Source organism: Pithys albifrons, chromosome 4 (genome assembly GCF_047495875.1).
Source record: "Pithys albifrons albifrons isolate INPA30051 chromosome 4, PitAlb_v1, whole genome shotgun sequence".
NCBI classification, from domain to species: Eukaryota; Metazoa; Chordata; class Aves; order Passeriformes; family Thamnophilidae; genus Pithys; species Pithys albifrons.
Genome location: NC_092461.1, coordinates 47,261,463 through 47,288,086, shown reverse-complemented (window position 1 = coordinate 47,288,086; position 26,624 = coordinate 47,261,463). Strand labels below are relative to the sequence as shown.

The 26,624-nt window shown below is 39.1% G+C and overlaps 1 protein-coding gene across 9 annotated transcripts in view; it reads left to right on the top strand.

Annotated features, from left to right (window-relative positions):
• Nucleotides 1-26,624, top strand: part of OXR1 (oxidation resistance 1) — a 263,783-nt gene that overhangs the window by 113,415 nt on the left and 123,744 nt on the right. For 6 of the 9 annotated variants that reach the window (XM_071553986.1, XM_071553994.1, XM_071553987.1 and 3 more), the window contains one exon: nt 14,458-14,654. In XM_071553986.1, coding sequence (XP_071410087.1) covers nt 14,458-14,654 — 197 coding nt within the window. Of the gene's footprint in view, nt 1-5,623; nt 5,786-14,457; nt 14,655-26,624 lie in introns of all 9 variants that reach the window. The other 3 variants (XM_071553990.1, XM_071553989.1, XM_071553991.1) reach the window with 2 other exon arrangements.

Sequence of the window (26,624 nt, the reverse complement as noted above, 5' to 3'; positions counted from 1 at the left end):
ACTGCAGAATAAATTTAATGGAAGGTCAAGGAACTCTGTATGTTCTTCACATAAATTATGAGGACTACAGTGTTCTAAATATATATCATCTGGGCACTCAGTTTTCTTGGAAAAGCTGTGGGACTGGATCTGCAGGAGGTCACTGTAATGATCACTACCAAGACAGACACCAGACTAGTGTATTTAATCCATGTTCCTGCTGCCAAGTAGGAAGAAGCTTTCTGTCTGATTTTAGGCATCTCCAGATTAATCTCTGTGTTGATTTAAAATATTTCTATAAAGATACAAACCTGGCATTAACTTTACAGCCAAATTAAGTCTGTTCAATCTGGAGTTAATTTACCAAAACCATGCATTTTTCTAGAGGAAATTATTTTAAACAAAATTTGTGAGTCATAAGAATTTCCCCATCCAAAGCTTGACTACTTCTGGGTTTTGACTTGGGTGGAAAACGGGGGTTTTCTTGACCCTAAACTATTCTGAAAGTGAAAATCTTGACTGCACAAAACACTGGGGATCTCAAGGTCTCTGTTGAAGCACCTGGGCACAGGTATTTTTGCTGACAGGGTTCCAAGGAGAGAACACTGCCTGGCGCATGCAGCTGGAGCAGAGCCATCCATTCAGTACCACAGCAGGCAAGAGCAGGGAGTGCCTGTTGGTCCTTTCCCATCTGCACTCAGTGAAGGCAGGTACCAAGCAATGCCTTTGCCCAGTCTGGATGGGCAGGAGAGGGAGGAACTTTACTGCCTTTTCCTTCACCTATTCCTTTGAGTTTATTGTAAAGACTTACACAGATTTCAATAGATATGTTTTGCAGACTACTAATATAGTAAGAAACTATCCCCAAATTTACTGGGATCTGAACTAAGCCTATATATATGCAGAGGGCTATTGAACTGCTTGGAGGGAATAGATTCCAGTCTCTTAATTTTATGTTCCGTTATTTCATTTTCCTAAAGTCTTTCTCATCTTTTTCACATCTGAGTGATAGGTTTTACCTTTCTGTTCATAAGAACAATTAGCAAGGCTTAGCCATAATATTTTGAATTTCTTATAGTAACTTTTCATAGATTAACCAAGGGAAAACCCACACATTGTGAGATTAGTTAAATGCATCTTGAAATCCTGCCAATGCTTCCTGAAAAGAAAATGTGATTTACTGATTCTCATTCTGCATTTAGATGAAAAGTCTCTAAATTATCTAGTAAGAATTCTAAAATCTTGACAGTTTTATTGCATGCATCTAAATGCAGCTTCCATGTTGTAGCTTGTATGCTGTTTCCTTACAAACCTGATCAGGTGATTGTTTAACAGTTCTGCCTTGGAGCTGAGCTCTAGTTAGGAAGCTAAATACACAAATGTTTCCAAACTTACTCGCCTCATTTAACACACTGTGGCCTCATTTGCCTCCTGGGCTCTGGTTTTGATCACTTCCAACTGTTTAACTTTCTCCTTAGCTGCTTCTTTTTTTTTTTTTCATACTGTCAAACACTAACTCCTTGTCTCCTGTACTGTCTCTGTTCATCCACCCATTGAGGTTTATGTCTGATCATGGGCATCTTAAACTTGCAAGGCCAGAGTAGCCTTGAGTGCTCTTTATTCTCAGCTAGGGGGACAAAAAAGTCTCACTCTACTTTGGAAAGCCACAGTATAGTGCTTTTTGATTGGATTCTTCTATAATTAATGTCATTTACTGTGATGCCTATTGATTGCCGGTGTCTGGCAGTGGGTGTAGCTGCTCTCTGGGCTTATTGATTTAAAAATTATAATAAAAAGTGCTGCAGGACAACTGTGTTCTACAATCTCTTGTTTCTATGTTTGTCCAACTCTATTTTGTATCACTGTAAGCAGGAAAATAAAAGTGAAAAAGATTGTTGCTTGTCACAGGCATGAATCTAAGTGGTGGTTCAAGGGAAACTTCATCCGTGTCTGCTGGTGAGGACATTCAGCATAAAACGGATTTATAGTTTTAGACTGTCTTCTTGAGTCTCCATATGTGCTGTCTGTAAGTCCCACCTGCAGAAGGAAAAAGGAATAAGCAGTGGTGAGGCCCTTAGTATTGTGCACAAATGGGAGCTGCAGCCTGGGCAGCAGAAGTGTCAGCTGTTGCTGCCACTCACAAGCGTAGGTGGCTCCCTGGCAGAGCTGCTTGTCTGCCCCTTGCTGTTCTTCCTTTCTCTCCCTTACTGTCTCCCCCATCTACAGCTGAAAGGTTAAGGAGATAGCCAGTGTAGGGATAAAACTTAGTTATCTTTTTCAGACTGTTGCAATGTTACTACAGGATTTGTGAGGACAGCCCTTTGTGGTGTCTTCTGTCAGCTTCTTGCTGGGAGCATAATCCTTCCTGCTTTATCCACCAAGGTAACTATCCTTAAATGTCAAGCAGCTAATCTGTAAGGCTCTGAGAAAGAAAGAATAAAACACTTGGCGGATTGCAATGTGCAGACTCAGAAGCCATGGTGCCAAAAGTCCTCATGTCCCTGAGAGAGTGCCAATTACTGAAGTCACAACCACTCAAACATCGCTGACCCAGGACAGTTCATTCAAGCACAGGAACATGGATGCAAGATGCATCCTGAAGAAAAGTAAGGAAAAAGCTGAGAGGGATCCGTTTCTCTTTGATGTTGCACAGGAATGTTTTGCTTTTCAGGAACTATATCTTAAGGCAAGGATTTGAACAGGCTCGTATCATCCTGGGCACTCACTCGGCCCTCAGGCATCACCTTCTTCATGTTTATTAATGCAATTTCTTACTAGGCTTCTAGATACTATGTGACATAAGTAAAGAGTTTTAAGTGTTTTTATAGTGTAGTGGCTTGGTAGATATCTCTACAGAAGGGTGTGAGCTATCTCCTCTCCACTCAGCATGTGCATGTTTCTTCTGAACTGAATGGTCTTTGGCGAGCTGTGACCCGGTCCACAGCTGGTTCAAGGAATATGGTTCTGCCATACTAGGGTGCTGAAAAGAGCCCAGGTACCCTAAGTCCTGTAAATTGGATATTTTTTTTTACTACTGACATAAAAATTGACAGCTAGAAATTAACATTGCACATGGATGGTATCTCTTGATAAGCAATGCTGTGCATTATTTTTCACCTCCTTGCTGATAGTCTCAGCATCAGGCCTAAGGATGCTGCAGAATCAGGGCCCCTGTCAAGAAGCAAGGAGAGAGTCAGAAATACACAACTGGCTTTGTAAAGACTAAGAAGTAACACACTTCATTGTACTGCTTTCTATTTTAATTTAATTGACTGGCAGCATTTGTCAGGAGAAAGTTCAGCTTCTGAGAAGATGCTGACAAACTTGATAACTGCTGCACTTAATGTCAAGTTGGGTTTATTAAACGTACAGCTTAAAAAGTAAACCTTCAGTCTGTAGTTAACAAAGTGAACTTTCCTCTATTTAAAAAAAAAACAACAACCAAACCTTTTTCAATATTTATTGGTATCATTACTATGGATGTAAAATAAGGGAGTCCCCTCCCTAAACAGTTTCCTTTCCTAAGGTTAAAGTTTTACTATGTGGCATAGAAACAGGGTATAGATTTTTATGTTTGGAAAGACAGAAAAATATATTTTGTTATTTAAATATTTAATATATATATTTTTAAAAAATAGACACATTTTTTAGAGTCCTACATATTCAAATAGATATTAATTATTTAAGTACTGGAGGACATATTTATTAGTTCTGTCACAGTTGTAAGTGGAATGCCCTCTCTGCGTGGTTGAAGCTCAGGCCACAGGGAAACCTGTGCCACCTCCAGCAGCCCACAGCCCCACACGGTGCACAGATGTGGCCTTCAAGGCACTTGCAGCAGGAGATCTGGTGGTGACAACATTTTGTGTAGCCTAGAAGTGCCTTATTTTTAGTAAATGGGAGAAATCTAACTGAATTGTGGCACTTTTATTGAAGACTGGTGTTTTAAAACAGTGGACATCTGCTAGCTAAATTTTTGGTGGCATCCAGCAGCCAGTGGCATGCTTTGATCATTGGGTCATCAAAGTACAGTGGCTTGGTAATGGGAGCAGCAAACAGGATTAGGGAGGACCTGAAAGTATCCAGGGCTAAGTCATCTTAAGAGGCAAGAAGGAATTGCATTTGTAAGGCAACTTGAAAAGAGAAATTGGCTGTTGTAGTACTTAGATCATAGTTCTTAGTCTAAAATGAAAGCTGAGGAAAAGACTGTATGGATGGGAATGAAGAAAGCCTTAATGGCCCTGATGAAGTTTGTAGGCATTGTCCATTGTGAGCCCATATCCACTTAAAAAATACATGCTTAGGATAGATACCAGGAGTACCTCCTGCTTACAGCTCTGCAGACGTAGAATTTACTTATTTTTTGTCCCTACAGTTAGGGAGAGTTGAAATTATCCTTGAAATTTCAAACACTCTCATAGTATAAAAAACTTTAATGTTCTAGGAGGGTTTTCTTTCTCTTTTTTTTTATCATAGTTTATTGTCCCCAGAATATATTTACCTGGGTTCAGGTTGATTTCTTTTGTTTCAGTGGCTCAGGCAAACATATGTCTATGCTTGCCTGAGCCACTTCATTCCCTCCTGCAGCTACTTATACCCTGGTTCTTACTCCTGCAGCTCCTGTGTCTCCTGTGGCTCTGTCTGCTTGGTCTGGCAGAGCTTCCCCCAGTGCACAGTCCCTTCTGCAGCCAAGGTGGTGTATCATCAGTGCTTGTGGGCTGTGCCTGGAGGGTGAAGACATAAAGACATGCCTTTACAACCTTTACACTCTTGTGGACACAAAGTAAAATGTTGTTGAAAATGTTCCTTCTATTACCACAAAACTGAGGCAGAAAATATTTGTGTGGGTTTTCCATTTGTTTTTAAATAAGTAAGCACTCTTTCACAGCCTATCTATTCTTATATATGTTTCTCCTTTATATGTAGATTCTCAGAACAACCTGTTATTAGTCAGTTTATCAAGGGGCACTGCCTACTTTTTAAGATGACAAGTTACAAAAATATATATGCTTAAGAGATAGCATTTTTCAATAGGTGCAATTAACAGATTTCCCATTGTACTGAAGTAGATTTGCGTAATGCATTGGAAGAGCTTTTGTGAAAATGGAACTAGTGGGAGTTATTTAAATAACAGTATAGCAGCTATTAACAAAATAGCAAAGATCAAAATAGTAATTTACTTTACACATCTCTTGTAAAACATGTCCCGAATCAAGATAACTGTCAGCAAATAGTACAGCATTGCAACCCACTCTCTCTCTCTCAAAGTCCTGAAAGAACAGGTGAAGAGATTCTCATCCCTGACAAAATGCAAACCTTAATTGCAGAGCGTATTATTTTCACCATGTAAAGCAGACGTAAAGTATGACACAGCCATGGAGAAGCCATATGATCTTGAGCTGTTAATCTTTACACAAGCTGAGGTAGGAAAAGAAGAATGAATGGTATGTGCTGTGACTGTTTGAGTTGGATTATATATTTAGCGTGACCGCTGCCATTTTCCTCTCCATCATCATCGTCATCACCTCCCTCCCTACTCCTGCCATGTCTCATCCTCCTGCAAATGTACATTTCCAAGCCCATCTGTGGTGTGTAGAGCACTCTGATTCTTTTGCCCACGGACTCACTAACACTTCTCTCCCAGGCAGTGAGAATGCCTTGTGGAATGCCACAAGTGGATTCTGGATTCTCCAGCTTGGAGTTCATGGATGTAACCTGGCAGCAACCAATCTATATGTCTTCTGTAAATGATCCTCCAAGGGTTTACCTGTAGCAGTGCTGTCATGCTCCCAGGAATAATCACAAGGTTTGTGTTCATTTTTGTAAGTCTTTATTCTATGGTATGCCCTTGAAACACATGAAACTCCAGTGCTGTCTATCGATCTTGTTAAAAAGGGTGTGGATTGCCTGTTCCAACAGCAAACCCCCAATTTTTCAGTCATTTAGGTACTCTTCGTCTTTTCTGCTTTAGCCTGGTCAAGACTTTTGGTTTGACATTGTCCTTGTTACAGAGTGAGGGATGGTGGCAGTTGTCCTGCATGTGCTGCGACTGCGTCCGTGAGGATGACTAGGAGGTGGAGAAAGGGTAGTTTTGGTTTGCTTTCTGGTACTATGACAATTAACAACTGTTGTGTTTTGCATGGTAATTTTTGGTAGTGTGTGTAAAGAGAAAAAATAAGGGTGTTTTGTGTGCTTGCTGTACTTTTTTTTTTTTTTTTTTTTTGCACATAGTTGTCATACCTACAATGTTTTCTTTCCTAAGGCTGGGCTCACTGTTGCATTGTTAATACATAGCTGACACTTTGAATTGCTTTTTGGGCTGCATAAGTGTGAATTCATTCATAATCCTTTCATATCGCCGTGGATGTGTAGGTTGTCTTGCTCCTGTTTTGTGCCATCAAATGATCTCATAAGCTGCTTGCATGTTCAGAAAACTCTGCTGTGTGGTCAAGACGTAAAGTAACAGACTGCAGGGGTTTTTGCTCTTTATTTGTCGTCAGACATTGATTTAGTGGCGTCCTGTATTCTTGGTTGTGTTGTTGTGGTTGATTTCCTTTCCTCTGCAATTCATAATGACCAATTCAGATTGGAATTGCAAGATGTTGCACTCAGTTTCCTGTAGTACGATAGCGGATACTTAACGATAACATGAGAGATGGAGCTTGCATTGAGTGGCTCTTTCCCTGTGAAAACTCTCCACCTTGCAGCAATCCCTGGCATGCTTCACAGCCCCTAATGGATGCTTTCCTCCTGACTGCCGTCTCTCTTTTCTGTACTGGGTGATACTCCTAGCCTGTGCAATTATTTCTGTTATGCAATTACGTACACCATTCGAAGAAGTACTTAGTTGTGTTTGCTCCAAACATGCTTCTTGCCTTCATTTGCTTCTTCTGAAATTGCTATCCCTGTAAAACCATTTGCCACTCCCTTTCCAGTGGCTGATAGCTCTAAATGTCCCTGCACTGGTCCCCTGCTTTGTCTTTTCTCAGGAGGAACCTACTCATCATCATCAGAGGTGGGTTTCGTCCATATCAGTCTAATTCTGCTGTCTTCCTTTTGTGAGGGCGTGGCCAGAGCCATCACTGGGTGATATTCAAGAGCAATAAACAAAAGATTTTCTAGCATTACTTTCATCGCATTACTTCATGCTTCAGGCACACAGAGAAGCCTCAGGTGGCAAATGAACCAGAAGCCTTTTACTTGATCTCTCCAAATTGCCAAAACAGCCAAAAAATGACAGCCATGTGCAAATGCACATTTGTGTCATGGCTGGGGGACGGGACAACCAGTATGTCCACAGTGAACAAAATAATTGTCTCGGGGGCTAGTCTGTGCAGATGCTGGGGGCTTAGGCCTTCTCCTGTGTTTAAGTTGGCACACCTTTGCAGTGATATGTTTAAAACAGAAGTTTACCTGTTTTTTTGCAGAGTCAGATAAATCCTGGCTGTTGACATCACTTTAAATCACATTTCTTCCTACAAAGAAATCAAATTCATAGTCAGCTCTTCTGAGCATTCAAAATAACTAAATGCATCTCTGGAGAATAAACATCACTCTTCAAATGAATGGTTTTGCTTCCCCTATTAACTGTGTAGTAAATCTCTGCAATAGTCACAAGGGGCACAAAGAGGGGTTTTTTTGTATTTGGTAGATAAGAATGATCTAAGCTTTTCTCCAAATCCTTGTTACAGTACGGGATTTTTACTTAGAAATTCACAAAGACTTAATTTTACAGATTCTCAGCCCCTGAGATGTTTCATATGGTTGTTTGTTTCCACCATAAATGGTTTGAACACTTTTGGTTTTCCTCCTTTTCTTTCAGCTTGGACTGCCAGCCATGATGTGTTTAGATGCTTTCAAGATCTGTTAAGTTTATAATGCCTTATTTGTTTTTTTTTTTCCATCCTGCTTTACAGAAATGCATTTTGAAATTGTAACATGAAAAAAAAATGCATGGATTTTTTTAGGAATGGAGTAGGTTTATGATAGTGAATGCCAGGGATGAAATCCTAATGTTCACAAATTCTATAGCAGACTTCCCAGGGAAATCACTAGCCCCAGGACTTCAGACTTGCCATATGTATAACCTGCCTAGAGCACTTGGGGGTTGATACCCAAACACATGACCACATTTTCTTTTTGAGGGAACTGGTAAGAATCTCTTCAAAGTGACCCGTTCCTGGGAGGTGCTGCTGGGGAGCACAGGATGCCAGCTAGGCAGGAAGAGGTAAAAGCATCTGTCAGGTGGTTCTAAGATGCAGCAGATAACCTTGCAGTTTTATGCAGAGGGTAGGCAGAGAAATAAATGCAAGGTACATACCTACAGGTATGTCATATCACATAGCTTGGAGGTGCACATTCTTCCTGGATTAGCTGAATGAGAAAATCCTCTGCAATTAGTAATCAGTAAGATCCTGAGAGGCAAGATGTAGTTTTTCTTCCTCTGTCCAGTAGATTAGAGGCCGCAAGGCTGCATAGAAGGTCTTGGACAGCTGGAGTTATTGGGATGAGTGACTAGGAAAATAGTGAGATAGAAATGGAGAAAATGGGGGGTTTAATGGCTTATTAGCAAAAGTGCAATTAAACTGCACAGAGATGTGTCAAATTTGTTTGAACAGGGTTTTCTAGATCTGAGATGCTGCTTAGCTGAGTTCCAAGCAAACACAGCATCTGCAGACCAGTCAGCAACAGCTGAGTAATGCCTTACTTTAACTTTGCCTCAGGAGATGTTGTTTTGATTAGTTGTCAACAACTGGTCCATCTGAGTTATTACATGTTAGCTTCTCCTCTAAAGGAGCCACTTTAGCTGTGAACATACCTGTAAGAGGACAACCATAATTCACAGAAGCCACTTAGCCAGAAGGCAACAGCAGTAACCACGTCAGGGTTCCACACCTCCCAAAGGCTGCAGATTTTTTTATTTTTGTGTTGCATGGTTTTCTCTCCCCATGAGCTCCTATGATAGCTGCTGGAAAAGAAATTTTTTGCCCCTTCTACTTCAGATCTCAGTCTAGTTAGGACTTTGCCTTTGCTCTCAGGTATGCTTTCCCAAGCCTGACTAGTGCAGCACTGACTTTGAAGCCCTTGGTGTCATGCTGTCAGCTGGCTGCCTGCAGCACCATTTTGGGTCACATCAGGCAATATTGAAAGACCCTGTGTTTCCTGTTTGGAAGAGGTTGTTGAAGACTGCTACAGAATACACAGAATAAAAGATAAAAAATATTTGCCACGCTATTTCTTGTATCTTTTATTTATTTTTCTACTAGCATGCATCCCAAAACAAAGCAAGAATGAGGAATGTGAACTTGAGGCATTTCATGTTCAGATTCCTTTCTGACGAAGAATAAATCATTCCAGCCCAACTGTGCAGCTGTAATCTAAAAAAAAAAAGGAAAACCAAATGCAACACAAAGCTAGTAATGAAGCAGGGTGCTGAAGAAGGGTCAGGGTTACAGTGAATTAATTCTCTTGGTTTCAAAACCGCAGAACTCAGGCTTTCATTGCAAGACATGGAGATCTAGTGAAGATAGAGTTCAAAGGCTGCAGTGTTTTTTGAAACTATTTGCTGGCCATGACTGTATCAATCTACAGTTCAGGTAGGCTGAAGAAAGGTGGATTTGAGTGAGTTGCTTGTTTTTGTCAAGTCATTCCCATGAAATTGTGTCCTTACTTGAACCTGTGTCCTACTCAGCTGACCCTGTTATTGCAGTTTGAATTAATTCAGGCCCTGTATCTTTCTGTCTTTTCTGTCAGCAAAAGTACTGTGACCATGGTCTCTCAAGAATATTTTGACAATAGTATGTGGACTTGCATGGCTGTCATACTCCTGTTTGTTAATTTTGGTACTTAATGCTTTGGTAGTCTTACTTTTCCATTGTTGTCGATTGCAAGAGTAGATACTTTTTTGGACATTAATTTGCTGCAGACATTTCAACTGAGTCTTTTATTAATCATAAGTCACTTGATAAAGGCCATGTGAAATTTTAACTGCTCAGTTGACAGGCATTATCCCTTTATTCCTATGTGATTCTAGAAGAATAGACTCAGTATATTTGTAACAACAATCTGGTGTTCCCTACAGTGCAGCAAGCTATTTTATTAGCTACCTCCAGACAGCTTTATTAATTGAACTGTCCTTCAGACAGCCTTGGTGGTGAAGAATGTGTTCATAACACAATTGAGCATATAAATCAAAATGCTATTTTTCAATTTGTAAAATTTATTTCTACACACCTGCTATCTTCCTCTGGGGCAGAGAATAGACATGTAATGCAGGACATATGTACATGTATTGATCTTTAGGCCTTATTTGCCTTGATTCAAGATTATGGAGAGGTACTAAACACTTTGTAGCTTCCTTGCCCACAGCTATTTTGCACAACACAGGAGCAAGTCACTGCAATCACAGTGGAAGCTGTGGTCTGCAGTAGAGTATTACCTCTTGAAAATTAGTGATTTTCTTCTCAAAACTCATCCTTTAAATCTTTAAAGATTTTGATTGGTAAGGAATTACAGTGACTTTTATATGACCTGAAAGATGGTATATTCAGAAATATGGCAGAAAAATATTATGATGGAACACCATTTCATTGTTAATGAGTCCGTGAAATATTCCACCATTCCTTTTAAGCAAATATATTTGACCAGCTGTAGGCTTAAACCAAGAAGTGTTCAAAACAAAGTCTCAGTTTCTGGAGCATCATTTCAAGCAACAGAGCTTTGTTTTCTTCTCCCACAATGTTTACTCAGAGAGAATGCCCTGCCCATTCTTATCTTGATATTTATATGTATCAGTGCTCATAGTGCTCAGGTTGTTTATCAACCAAGATCCTCCAAGAAAAGTTGTTCTTCCCATATTTGTAGGGCTCTTTGAACAGCAAGAGCTAATGTAAGCACCTGGTTTATATGGAGCTGCAGTTGTTCATTGTTTCTTATAATGCCACTCTTAGAAGTTATTAAAGCGAGCTACTGTGGTTACTGTATGAAGACAGTGCATAGTTAAACCAGGTAGTTCTAGACGAAGCCCTGTGGAACCCCACTAGTGACAAGTCACCAGTCTGATGTCATCCCATTCACTATTACCCTCTGTGCTCGACCTGTGAGCCAGCTGCTCAACCACCATATGATGTGTTTATCCAGCTATGTGCTGGACATTTTTTCCAGAAGGATCTTGGGAGAGACAGTATTGAAAGCCTTACTGAAATCCAAAATTATTACATCAACTGGCTTCCTTTGATCAGCTAGGTGAGTTACCTTGTCATAAAAGGAAATCAGGTTTGATAAGGAGGAATTGTCTCTCATGAGGCTGTGCTGGCTGTGGCCAGTGACTGCACTGTCTTTCAGGTATTTTTCAATACCTCCCAGAATCATCTTCTTCATTACTTGACCAGGCACTGAAGTGAGACTGACAGGCTTGTAGTTTCTAGGCTCCTTCTTCTTGCTGTTCTTGAAAATCAGGACAATGTTTGCCAGCTTCCAGTCAGCTGGGGCCTCTCTGAATTCCCAAGACCGCTCAAAAATCATCAAGAGAGGTCTTGCAATGACATCAGCAGCTTTTTAAGGATTCTTGGATGAGTCCCATCAGGCCCCATAGATTTGCAGTGGTCCAGCTGGATTAGCAGATCCTACACAATTTCAGGGTTGAGTGGGAGTTGATCCTTCTCACGGTCATGGTTCTCTAGCTCACTGAGACTGTCTTGCTCTGTACTGAAGACAGAGGCAAAGAAACCATAAAAACCTCTACTTTGTCTCTGTTTCTGAGGTGACCATCCTCATCCTGTAACAGGCCAATGATATTTCTAGGCTGCCTATTGCCATTAATGCATTGGAAAAAACTCTTTTTGTTGCCCCCCGCATTTCTGGCAGCTTCAACTCCAGCTGAGCTTCAGCTGCATGAATTTTCTCCCTACAGCAGCAAGTGGCATCTCTGAATTCTTCCCATGTCAATTGATCCTGCTTCCACCGGGCATACACCTTCCTTTTTTGCCTTACCTTCAAGAGAAGATCCCTGCTTAGCCAAGCCAGCCTTCTGCCTTGCCTGCTTGACTTCCAGCATTTGGGAACTGCCTGCTGCTGTGCACTTTGGAGGTGATGCTTGAAAAGTGACCAGCACTGATGGCCCCGAGCACCTGCAAAAAACAATTTTCCCAGGGGCCTTACTCACTAATTCCCTGAACAGCCTGAACTCAGTTCTCTTCATGTTCAGAACTGAGGTTTTGCTGTCACTTTTATCCTGTCAACAGAAATTTTAAACTTGATGGCCTCATGGCCACTGTGGCCAAGATGGCCACCAATCTCCACTTCACTCACAAGATCCACTCTGCGGACAAGGAGCAGATCATGAAGGGCATCTTTCTCAGTCGGCTCCCTTTAGGACCTGTTCCATAAAGTTGTCATTCAGATTTTTTAGGAATTTTCTGGACCAGATTAAATGAGGTATCTTATGCTCCCAGTTCATTTCTGGTGCAGTGAATTCACCCCATAAGGACAAGGGCAGTTGACTTGGAAGTTTAAGTCCCTTGGTTGAAATGAGTTCTGGAGTAACTAAGGCCAAATCAAGAAAAATAACTCCAAAGGTGCATTATCTAACTCAGAAAATCCATAAACCAGAGTCTGCTGGAGTCTGGAAGGATATTCTGCAGGAGGTAATACTGTGCACATGCCCGTACTCTTTTCATTGGTGCAGTTGTTGGAGACATTTGTCAAGCTGACCCAGTACAGCCTTTCTTTTATGTGAGAGAGATAAATGTCACTGTCAACCTGAACCACTTGTGCAGAGTCATTGGAGCTCAGGAGCATTCCTTCAAATGAAAGACACCCTGGACTATAGGGAAAAGGTTCTAGTGAAAGTAGTTTTTCTCTGTGGACGATCTGGAGAAGGTAATTTCTAACTTTTAACTTTTTTTTTTTTTTAACTGCTAGTCCTTTCCCTGGAGTAGCAATACCATGTATGAGTATAGTAGTTTTGCCCTCAGTGTCATTCATTAAATTCCACATACACTTTGGTTGCAGCTGGACTTGCCTATCCCACATCAGCCTTTTTAGCCACCAGCACACTTGCAGCAGGCGTGGTTAGTGCCCTTCCCAAATCTTGGTTCCTGAAACCTAGCCATGATGATGACATACGCTTTGGTACGTTAATGTACCTTCCAGAGCTTGATCACAACCTGCAGATTTTCCAATCTACTTAGAGCAGTTATTATTTTGATAATATTTAATCAGTTAATATTTTCAACTTACAGATTCCATTCTCAATGCAGTAACCCATGCTGTTTAATTGCAACCAATACATTGAGAAAATGTTTGAAAAATAAGGAAGTGTAAAGAGGGGAGCTCCTTGGCATTAAGTTGTTCACCTAATGAAATTATCCTTTAGCATTACAGAGCTTTATAATTTTACTTCACTTGCTTCAAAATTTCAGTTATGATCCTTTCATCTCAAATCAATATCTCACTGCAATGCCATAAGCATCTTTTATTTCCAGATCAAATCAGGTAGTCAACTGTATACATTAATAAAGACTTAATTTAAGAAAAGTGTTGACAAAATCCAATGTGTATGTACTGAACTTCATCATAACAGGGCATTTGACTCTATTCAATAACTCTAGTAGCATAATAACCTCTATTTTATGTTGCTAGAGACAGTGGAGATGCCAGAACTACAATGAATCAGTGATGAGAATGTACTGACACCACTCTGAAGTAGGATTTGAGAGTTATTTTAAGTCTTCCCCAGAGAATTCTGATAAAATGACAAGATATGAGGAGGAGTGGAGAGGGATAATGTAATTTGCCTTGACTTTATCAAGACTTTCGACAGTGTCTCTGAGAATATACTTGTGCACTAGTTGTAATGTTATGTCTGGTTATGTGGGAAACTAGAGTGGTAAAAAACTAGCTGGATAGTTGTGCTCAGAGGATAGTGGCTAGTAAGTTGTACTGTACCAGAACAGAGATTTTTTTTTTCCTCTGTCCACTGGTATTGCAATGCAAAAATGGTACTTGGGATTAGTGGGATTCTTGAGAAACTACATGTTGAAACTACTGCAGAATGGGAAATGCAGTTCTGGAGTTAGGTCTGATTTCAGAAAATTGTATGTTGGTTCTTTTCTCTTGAGGCTTTTCAGACTTCGTCATGATTTAATTTCTGTGGAAACAGTCCAGGAAACTTAATGATAGGATAATTGTGGGCAGCTCATCTTGGATATAGATTAGGGACTGATCCTTCAAGGAGCTCAGCAGGCTGTTCTGAGGACAGTTTAACATTTGCAGCTACATGGGAGATGGAAGTGCTGTAACTGATTTAGCAGAAGGTGAAAGGGGATATTAATGCAAGGCCTAATTTACCACAGCTGTTCTGTGTTCTGCTGCGACATGGACATATTGTTGTACAATGAATATATTGTTGTTATTTTGTACATAATCGAGGTATAGAATGATGATTAGTAATACTTTACTGCCTTAAATTACCTTTAGATTAAAGAAAAAGTCCCAGTCGGTGGATATTAGTGGGCCAGGATGCAACCCGGGGGCAGCTGAAGCTCAGACACCTCAGCCCAGCAAATCTTTACCTGCCACTCAGACAGCTGCTGCTGTGGAGGAACAGAACAACACCGCAAACACCCAAAGGCGCAATCCACGGAGGAGTGATTTGAAGAGATATTACACCATTGGTGAGCTCTTTTTCACAGAAAAAAATCAAATATACTGTTAAAAAACAGAGTCTTACTGTTTATTTGTGTTTTATTTATTTTGCTTAACTGGAGTTGGCTACTAAGATACAAATGCACACAGTGAACATTAAGACACTGTATCTTAATACTGATGTCAAATTATACTAAAGAATTAACCTGCTTTATTTGTCTTGCACTGTTAACAAGAATTCTTTCTTATGCCTCTTCTTTTTTTTTCCATAAGAACAAGTATTGAAGAAAGCATAAAAGCAATTTTGAAAGGAAGGCTTTAGGAAGAAGATAATTCTTACAAATGGACTGCACTGAAGTTTTGGCAGAGATTGTTTAGAAATCCCATGGTTAGGAAGGATTTCCAGTTGGGAGAGGGAGGATTGTGAAGGATTTAGTGGAGTTTATGGGTATCTTTCTCTGAATAGTTTGGGTTTCTGGATATTTATCTGGGATATCAACATCTACATGAGTCTTATAAAACTATCTTAGGCACCCTAGAAGATGCTTTTCAGCTTGCTTCCCATAAGTCAAGATCGTGCCCGACTCCTTTTGGCAGGGTTGGAAGGGATCACAGTGGGTCATGTGGTCCAACCTCCCTGCTCAGGCAGGGTCATTGTAGAGCACATGGCACAGGATTGCATCCATGTGGTTCTTGAGTATCTCCAGTGAGGGAGACTCCATAACCCCTCTGGGCAATCTGTTGCCGGTGCTCTGTCACCTACAAAGTAAAGAAGTTCTGCCTTTTGTTTAGATGGAAATTCCTGTGCATCAGTTTTTCCCTGTTGCTTGTACTATTGGTTGCTGTTGAATTATTGCAGTATAATGTGATCTTTTCTTCTGTTCCAAGGTGATTATTTGTGTGTCTTTAACTTCTCTAAGAGGTAAAGAGAAATAGGTTTCCTTAGACATCTTTCATTGTGTTATGTCTGAACCCTTGAAACTCACTACCATTGTAAGTTATGTTGCTCTTAAAGAAGGAAACTTCATTAACGATCTACACATTTTAATAATGAAAGCGGTATTTTAAGTGGTGAGTGATTGTGTGTTTACAAATTTTTATGCCCTGCATTCAAACTGGACTGCACAACTGCCTTCTGAGAACTCACAGAATTTTCAATTATCACTCCTGTCTACCCCAAAGCAAATAAAACTGAGGCAAAGTAAAGGCATTGATGGGTTCATTAGCATCTTGGACAACAGGTCTAAAATTTTACTTTAAAATTCTCAAATTGCATAATCCTTATGTAAAGATTCTGGTATATCATATGTGAGAGAATAGCACCCTAAAGTCAACTTTATACTTAAGTATAGTACATGTTTTCTGACAAAGCATGGCTAAACCAGTGCACTTGAGTGTTTCTTTACTTTAAAATGTATTTTCCAAGAAATATTGCTGTATGGCTTTTTTCCCTCCTCCTTTCTCCAAATTATCTTAAAAGAATATCAAATATAAGCCAAGATTGCTTTATACATAAAGCAGGAGATGGAATAGGGGAAGGGGAGGGGTTGCATAAGAGTAATAATGAAAGTAGAAATCCATTGTATCATCAAAATGAGTTCTTAATCTAGCTCAGGATTAAAACATATTATTGGCAAATTAACCATAGTTGAATGTTCTTATCTGATCACTCAAAACACAGTCTGCAAACTACAGACTCAGGTCTGCATTTATCTGCTTGTTAAGTTTGACTCACTGCAGTTTCTTTTGGAAACCTTTTCACAATTCCTATAGCATGAAACTCCATTGATGTTAAAAAGCTAAATGTGCTCCTAGTGATCACAAGGTCTGTACATTAGTTGCTCAGCACCTAAGCTCAGTGCTGGAATGACAGAATGTTGTTCATACATTTGAATAATTAATTTGAATATTTTGCAGCACTTGATTTGACAGACTTGTTGACTGGAAAAGGTCTCTGAAGGTTATATACTTTGCTGTCCTGTTTGAAGTGGGACTTCAGCCAACACTAGATAGAACAGCCAAAGCTTTGTCTTGCTGAGTTTTGACAATCTCCAGGGATGGATACTCCACTGCCTCCCTGCATATCCTGCTGGCACATGGAAAGTGTGTCCACAGACAACAGCGCTCATGGGCAACTTGCCCATAAACAGATGCTAACGTTGTGAACAACAGTTGTAGACCCTAGGGAAGTATGAGGGGATCAGACCACAGAAAGTGGCAAAGCTTGCATGTTTTTCTCGATATTACCTTACATTATCCTTGTACAGAGCCCTAGATGAGGTGGCCCATCTGGACTAACCCAGTATGGGAGATGTATTGGTGTGTTCTTATGCATACAGCCTTGTCTCTGTGACTTCTCTAAATCACAAGCTGAATAAGTTTCTGGAGTCAATATTACTGCATGCTGTCTAATGTTTGACTTTTGCTGACAGGCAAATTAAAGAGAGAAATTTTTCTGTATCTTCACAAATGTTTGATGGCACACTTTTCTGAATATTGTGAGAATGAACAGTTTAATCTTGGACGACACACTGCTGGTACCAGATGAACATGTTTACTGTACTGACTGAGTTTTTCTGATATTGAATCTATGGCTTTGATAACCTGAGAGAAAGAATAATTATCTTCCTAGAGCTCCCATTAACTTTGGCTTGTGTTACGACCTATATCATCCCCTTGATGTAAAAGGAATTTTCTATGGCTTGTCTCAAAAATAATTTCTAATAGTTGACATTTAATCAAATAATTTGTTACTTTCAGAGGATGAATATACTGAAACATCCTTAATGGACCAGCACTCTAAAACAGAAAAATATCACATTCTTGTGATGTGTTGTATGCAGTTGGCTCTGATATAGCATAAACAAGCACATTAGACCTGTTGCTGACTTAATTCAATTACAGAGGGATTTACCTTGTTTTGCCCTTGCTTTCATACTGTTCTACTAAAAGAAATCTGTGTCTGAGATTGAGCAAATGGATAAAGAAAATATTTTAGAAAACTAATGCTCTCAGCTGACTTTTTTCCTTTCATTTTAAAATTATTTTTTATTATTTAAAGTTACTTTAAAAATTTAGGGTGTTTTTTTGATTTGGCTATGCAGTAAACACTTCCAAGTTCTTTATATAAATTACACTCTGCTTTGCAAATCCAGAGACATGCGAGCATTTACCTTGCATGCATCTTCTATGCCAAAGAAATTGTAGCAGCTTGTGTATACATGCAGCTACTGTGAGTAGATATAGGCAATTGTCTGCGAGAGTGTGTTCCTAAATACTGACATCCGAATATTTTAAAATATTTTTGGGTCCCCTTATACACAGATTTGCCTCAGACCTTTCAAAATTGGTTGTTTAATGAGGAAGGAATATCTGATAATTCCAAGATACTTTAAAATTTCATTCAGCACTGCTCCTGCTTTAGAGAGCTATGCACAAGATACTTATTTTGTATTTTGTCTTTCCCACAGACTCCATTTCATATGCTTTCCAAACTTAATGAGTGCCGTTGCACTTTTTAGATGTGGAGGAAAAGTAGGTAAGAGAGAAAAGAGCTGATAGGAATAAGCAGTGGGAAACAAGTTGTGTACTTAGTTGAAATTAAATAGAAGAGTCAGTGAGGGGGAGAAATAACTCTTCCATATGGCAGGCTCAGCAGGCAGGAAGACTCCTGCACCTCCAGTGCTGAACTGGTGTGAAGAAATTGAGTGGGAACACCTAGATTAATAAGATAAGTGTAGGAAAAACAGTCTGCATGGTGGGTTGGATGAAGTTTTTTGGAGAACTCTAGAAACGGCACCCAAGACACTTAAAAATAAGAACCTATAATTAGACTTTTTAGGTGCTTCAGGCACTTAAAAATTCAGGCCACTTATTTCTGAAGTGCTTATTGTTGAGCAACTCCCGTGAAAGAGAAAAAGAAGGTATCTGGGTCTTCAGCACTCTGAAAAGGGGGCTGGAGTATTACACAATAAAGAATGATACGGGTAACCTGAATGCAAAGCAGTAAGGCTGGATCAGTTTAATGCCACGGCCAACAGCAAGAGCTACAAGTAGCTCTCCTTTCTGGCTCAGCATCACAACTGCGTTGGTTGTAGGACCCAGCTGAAGGGTTGCTGGGCTATATTTCATGGTATCATGCCTCAGAATATATATTTAGCAATTTAAGGTGAATTAAGTAGCTAATATAGACATGTACTGGAGGTATATACTAAGTAAGCCATGAAAGCCTGGTTGTATAGTGCTTAGATACTTCTAAGAGGATATACTTAGTAGACTATTTACCTACTAACTCTGGTTTTGTAGATGTAAAAGACCTTCTTTTGTTCTATTTGCTATTGAAATAAAACTGCAACACTGGCATAGAGTAAATACATAATTTAAAAATAAAATGGTTGCATAAAAATATTTTCCTGACAGGCAAAAGAAATTATGAAACAGGACAGTAATTCATAATAGAAAATGTTGTTAAGAGTACAGTGTTGGTGGGAAGAGGAGGAATGCAGCCATCTTTTATTTTTTTATTGTATCTTGTAATAAAAGCCTTAATGCAAACGTTGCTATACATGTTCTTGCTAGCACAACTCATTTAATTTAGAAGACAACTATCAACTGTCTCAGAATGCATCTTTTGTTGGTACAGCCTCTATCATCAGTGGAAGGCATTGCTCTACTGTTACACACACTTAGTAGTTTGGTCAGAATGAATATGTATATGTGTACATAGTATACAGCATGAGGACACTTGGGAAATAGTAATTGCCAAAGTTCCTTTCCCTTCAGTGGTTCATTTTTTAAAAAAAAAATGTGTTATTAATCAAGAAAATATTTTCTGCTAGCTTGACCTTGCCATATTAGTAGTCTGAATTAACTAATACAAAATCCGTGTGGAAGAGAAATGAAACTTTTGGGATAAGCAACTCTGAATAAATACATTTTAATTGACTAACTTTCCAAAACAATTATCTAGTAGCTAATGCTTTGGTGCTAACTGAAAAAACTGATTTTCATGTGATCTTCTAATCTTATTTGTAAAAGACAAAATTTCAGTGGGTAGTCACTTTAAATTTAGTTGGGATTAGTTTACTCATAGAATCATAGAATGATTTGGGTTGGACCTTAAAGATCATCCAGTTCTAATGTCCTTACCATGGGCAGGGAGCCTTTCACTAGAGCAGATTGCTCAGAGTCCCAATCATCTGGCATTGAACATTTCCAGGGATAGGGCATCCACAACTGCTCTGGGCAACCTATTTCAGTACTCCACCATCATCTTAAATAACTTCTTCCTAGTAACTGAACCTGACTTCTTTTACTTTAAAGCCGTTCCCCTTGTCCTGTCACTGCATGCCCTTGTCAAAAGTCTCTCTCCAGGTCTCTTGTAGGCTCCCTTCAGGTACTGGGAAGCTGCTATAAGGTCTTCCTGGAGCCCTCTCTTTTCCCAGGTGACCAACCCCAACTCTCTCAGCCTGTCTTCATAGGAGAGTTGCTCCAGCCCTCGGATTCTCTTGGTGTTCCTCTTCTGGACTCCTTCCAATGGCGCATATCCTCCTTATGTTGGGGTCCCCAGAACTGGACACAGCTGTCCAGGTGGGTTCTCAACAGAGCAGAGTAGAGGGGCAGAATCCTCCCTCGCTCTGCTGGCTGCACCATTTGTGATGCAGCCCAGGACACAGTTGGTTTTCTGGGCTGTGAGAGCACATTGCAGAGTCTTGTTGAGCTTCTTGTAAAACCAGTACCCCCAAGTCACTACTAATAATTTGGTACTTCTAAGTGTATTATTGTGAAAAGAAGATGGATTCTTCAGGGAATTTAATGAATATAAATGTAAATAGTAACTGGTCACAAGAATTATTACTAATGCACAAAGCAGTAGAAGAGAGTGTTTATAAAGTGAGGGAGTATAATAGAGGTGATTTTATGGGGAAATATAAAACATAGTCTTTTTTCCAAGTGATTAATAAATCATAGTCCATTTCTCCTGTTATGAAAGGGTGAATAGAACTAAATGAAAACTTATCAGGTACTATTTAGTGGATATAAATATACCTAACCCTTGTGCTATATGCTGTCCAGTAAGTCAATATGTCATGACTTTTACAATAATTTGGAAGCATAAATAAATACCATATTGTTTACGTATGCAGTAGATTAATTTTCTTTCTGTTTACATACATTTCAGTCTACTTCTGTAAAATTATTATTTGTTTTAAAATATGTCAGAACTACCCAATTAAATGTGAATTCATACACATTATTACTAAATTTATATAGTGTCACTCAATCTGTTAAACTATTTTGCAGGACTAACATCTGCTCAGCTGGTGATTTCAGAGATCTCTCACTCTGACAGAGCTTTTTTTTTGGAGAGCTGGTGTGACCACTGGACAGGCATCACAATGAATCTGTTATTGGACTCAAAATTGGAAAAGGAAAGCATCAATCCACCTGAAAATATGTGCTTATTTACAATCACGCTTAGAGTCTTAAGGACTTCATCTGTTGTGACTACTTTCTATTGTAGTCACTTACTAAAAACAAAGTTAAGGGGCTGCTTCTTGCTTTCTCCTCTAAAATAAGCATAAAACTTATTAGAATGACAGACATTATGGCTTTGTGGCAAATCCCTTCCTACTCTGAGATTTTATTTGAGATACTTTGGAAGGCATGATCTGATATTTGGTGTATTTACTGTAGACAGGTCTTCCTGGAAATAATACTCCACTTTTTTTCCAAACACATCTTTGAAATGTTCTTCTTATCATTTTGCTGTTGAATATATTTGCTTCTACTCTTCTGCAGAATTGAATGTGTTTCCTTTGTGTAGTAGCTTCTGAATTACTTTTCTTGTTGCTAATACTTGAAAAGCTTGTAACATGGGTAGGTGTATTAGAAGTTGTTGGATAAGTCGTGGAGTTTGGTGCAGTAGGTACTGTAAATTTGGGCTGCATCCTCTTCCTTTTGAAGGACAGATGGGAGATAGAGCTGCCAACTCTGCCTCAGAGGAACCAGATGCTGGTCGCACATACTTGCAGTTTGACTGTCCCCCTTCACTGCACTTACAATTTCTTCATTAAACTCTCAGTGCTTTTTGGGCAGTATCATTCTGACTGCTTCCTTTCAAATACAATCTCTGAAACTTTTAGAGGAGGAGACCATTTTCCTAGCATATCATTACCTGTTTGTGAGTGATAAGGAAAGGGAAATAATTTGTGGAACTTGTGGATAATGAGCAAAGTGTCTCTCATAGCAACAGTAACTATGCAAAATTCTTCCTCATTCATCCTTCCTGAAGATTGCTATTAGTGATTCAGATCACATAGCTACTCTGGATGAGCAAGCAAGCATTTATTCATGTCTTTGTTTTTCTCTTTTTTAGCATTTAAAACTTGGAGCCATTAAAAGCCAGTTGTATCCTTCTTTTGTCCTTTACAGATACTCTGTGTATCCTTTGAATATAAATGAGTTCTGAGCTCTAGAGACGGCACCCACCATAAGAGGAATGCTCATTAATGTTCTTTCATCTCAGTATGTCCCTTTTCTTAGCATCTGTTTTTGGTTTTAATCATATAGATTGCTATCATATCATCTGCTGAGTCATTTTAGGCAAGAAATATTTCAGGATTTTCTAATTTCCTTGCTTTCCAGCAGGATAAATCTGAGATCTTTTATACTTCTATAGGCAAGCTACTCAACTTGCAAGATCAGCTAATAGTGTGTTCTCTTAGGGTGCTAAAATGTGAATCTCTGCAGGAGGCAAAAAGGGAAATTGATCTGACCCATAAAGCTCTTAGCTGAAAGAAGGTGCATCGCCTTCAGTCTCTCTCTCATTGGAGGTCTTCTGTAGAAGAGAAAAATGACTCAGAAAAAAAAAAGGACATGGTTTCAAACACCTCAAATGTTCCTTTGAAGCTAACACTAAGATGGTGAAGCCAGTGAGTTTCCTCCTTCCATATAACATACATGTGAGCATGAAATCTAAGATCAAAATCTGAAGTTACTTACTGTAGAATAACTGTACAAAAGCAGAAGTTGGTTTGTAATACAGTGACAGAGTGAACAAATCTGGCTGATGCTGTGAATGGGTAACGCTGCACACACAACCTCCAGCCCTTCCTGACCTGCCTCAGGCGCCATGACCAGGTGGCCTGTGCTGATGGGGTCTCCCTTCCTTACAAGCAGATTGCTTTCCTGCAATCTGGCAATGATCTAATTCAAGCCATTCTTAACTGTGTCAGGATAGACCCTACCCACTGTCTAATGATCACAAGGAACTACCAAGTATCTCCCAGCATGTACTGGGCTCCACACAAGGTGTCATTTTATTTATTTCTTTCCAACAAATTTTTACCCTTTCCTGTATTCATGTTTTCTCTTTATGTAGATAAGTAAGACTGAGATGCAATTTTCAGGAGACAGAGGTCCTGGGTTAGGATCATCTCCAGGACAGCTTGCTATAAAGTTCCTTTTGGATTTTAGCAAACCAACTTGTTGTTATGCTTTTCCCTCAAAAACCCTATGGGAACTGAGTGCTACTACTGCTGATTTTTATCTTCAGCCAGGAAGAACAGTTGGATTTTATCATGGAGTTATTGTACTGTTGAGCATTACACAGTTACAGAGCATTAGTATGCACATAGGAGTATGCAAAGACTTTACAAGCATAAAATATTCAACATTTACAAAAGAACTCTTTTTATAAATTTAGATACTAATTGGTCAGATACATTCATGAAAACTAAACAGTGGTAGCAGTCTGCTATGTTTCCAATGAATCTCGTTAATTAATATGCTTGAGAGATTCTTTTATTCTTTTAATTTGTAGAAGATAGAATGACAGTCTCTTTCCTCTGCCAGAGGAAATCTGGCAAGCATGATACATTTTGAGAGTTGTTGACTTGCAGTTTCTCAGGCACTTTAGCCATACATTTGTTTAGGAACCTGTGTGATCCCTTGGGTATGGAACTAGGTGCTTATGTCATCTATCTGCAGTTTAAATTATGTTTTTCCATTTTCATTTATATGTAAAACAGTGCTGAGATTGGTTATTTGATAGTTTGCCAAGTTTCTGATGTTCTTGCTTTGAATAAGTCTCAGAGAAGATAGGTCCTCCGTATAGTCATTTTTTAAAACATACAACTTAACTGTACTAGGAAATTAAATCATGGTTTGAGAATTTTGCTTAAATTCAGTCTACAAATTAAGTGACACGTTCTATTTAAGAACAAGAAACTCACATTTTAATAAAACATGAGACACTGATTGTTCACAGATCAGGACTTCCCAGCGTCGCTGCTAACCTTGGCATGAGTTGTGCATTGAAATCTGCTGGGATCTCAGAGAGAAACCTTCGCTGTTGTGAACCGTGAGAAAATACTGAACAATACCACTGAGCTAACACAGAATCACCTAGTGGTGTGTCCCAAACTCAGCTCTAGTAGAAAAAGATCCCTGTGGGATTACAACTACATAATCCACAGCTGAGTTGGCTTTGGTGACTTTGTTGATACTTTTTAGTAGTAGAGTAGAACACTTTCTCATGATATCTGACACTGATCTAAACCTGTACTGATTTTTTAAATTGCTATTAAATGCATACGTTCCAAACCTGTCAGACAGAGGAAGACCATACACAAGTTGTAAAATAAAAACCTTATTTCTTATTCACTGTCTGCTGGAAAACAAACCAAGCCAAATAAGTGAAGTAGTTTGGCCTTTTTTACATACTAGATTTCTCTTTAATGATTATAAGTGGGCTTGTAACTCCTCCCAGGTGAAACATAGGAGAGTCAAGATATATAATCTGAGAAGTAAAGGGCTCACCTTGAACCCTACAGCAGACTCTTGCAAGAGAGGAAGATATATTTTTCCATGGCAAGGCAGTTCTGAAGGATTGTCTGTTTAAATGAGAATACATCCAAGTGGAATAGTATATTCTTAGGAATAGCATGGCCTTGTTAGTCTTGATTGTAAATAGCCTGCCAGAAGACAGTTTCTCCAATAAGCCCCATTATTAAAGGTGGAATGGGTTCATCTGTCTGTCTCAATATTCACTGAATAGGGTTCCTGCTTTTGATGGTCTTTTAGAACCCCCATCTCCTTCGCTGTTTTACTGTCATAAATGCATCAGATTAATTTTCTTATTTCATTTACCAGAGATAGAGAAAACCTAACTTCATTTTCTTTTGGATAGTTTGCCAATTTCTTCTTCAGGGCAAGAAATATTTTTCTTTACACTGGCAAGAACATCCAGCAAATTCTTTTGAAGATTTAATTTTAATATTTTTCAGGGTGTATATGCACTAAATGGCAGTTAGGGAAACTTGAAAAACTATATTTTAAAAAAAAGAATTGTAAAGCTGTCATATTGGGAGAGAACAAAAATTCTTTATTATAACTTGTATCCATATTACTTAGCAAAGAAAGGCTGCAGGATAATTTCATATGTCTGAGGCATCTATAATTCATTTGAATAAACCAAGAGTTATTAAACTCTGCTTGGGTACAGAAAGAGGGTAAATGTGTTGGAGACAAGGAGCGGCAGCACCAGAAGTATTAAAAATGCAGTGTCAGTGAAGCACCAAGGCAAGAAGAGAGCAGCATAAGGGGGTGTGTAAGCAAATGAGAGTGGAGCTCAGACAGTGAGGAGCAGAGGAGCTATCAAAAATATTCACCTGAGAAAAGCCCAAAGAATGATACAGGATACCAGAAAAGCCCTGTTTCGTGCCGTAATCCAATGTTCTGTTACTAAAATCAGACGGTAGTGTACTTATGATTCTTGTTCTGCTGAATGCATTCCTATCAACACATTTAGCATTAAGAAATTTTTAATTTTAAAGAACAGGGAGAGCATTTCTAACTAATGTACTTTATATTTCAAATATACTGATAAGAAGTGCTTTCCTTCAGTTATAGTTCTGTGAGGGGGAAAAGGTGGGAAAATTTATCATGTTTTAGGTATCCACCCACTTGTAGACTTGATACGTGCCCTTTTTCCACTGTCAGGATGACTTACATGTGAATAGGATGCAAAAATAGAGAGGAAAGCCTAAATATAATTTGATTTTTAGTTGCTAGAGACTTCAGTGGGATCATGTTTTTCTAACCAATACCCATTGTACGTATGAATGCAAAATTATGTATAGTGCTATGCAACCTTATAGACTGAAAAGTTGTCTGTTGCTTAACAGCACAACTGCTGCTTCAGTTTTAAATGTTCATCAGCTACCTTTAAATTAGTATACCACCTCTGTGTTCTCCTATTCTGAAGACAGGAGATGCACATTATGGTGGGTTTGTGTTTTGGTTTGAGGCTTTTTAGCACAATGTATAGATTGTTCTATCTTTGCTAAAGAAAATTATTAAAAATATTCTTGTTCAACATGACAGATTGTTAATAATTGCAGTTATTCTTATTTTCTTGGGATTCTATTACACAATCTTCAGTTTATCTTCTCAGTTAAACAAGTTCCCTTAAAACCATCAGCAGTAATATACCAACTTTCTTCTGGTATTTGCCCCATTTAAACCTCCCAGGTCTTCAATTAGCTTGCTAGTGTGTTACCTGAGTCAGGAGTATCAGAAATACAAAATTTATGTACAAATTACTATTATTTATACCAACATCAGCTTTGAGATATAATTATATGTGTTCTTCTCACATGCCAAGCCAATAACATGCCTGTTTGGGGAGGGCAGCTCTGTATTTGAATCCAAAGCAAAACCCGGTGTCCAGGTCAATTGGCTTCCTCCATCCCAAACCTTCCTGGGAGGCCCTGTGTAATCTGAGCCACAGCAGCACCACGTGCCTTTCCCAGAGCATGCTGTTGGAAACGGAGGTTTAGCAGGCGGTATAACAGTGCCACCAGGTGATAGCATCAAATGTAGGGTTTGCTGCTAGAGGTGTTCAGTTCAACAGCTATTTGCAAATCAACTCTATTATAAAGCAGAATTTTTCTCCCAGGGCTAAAGTAACTGACATGGTTTTTGCTGTATGTTCC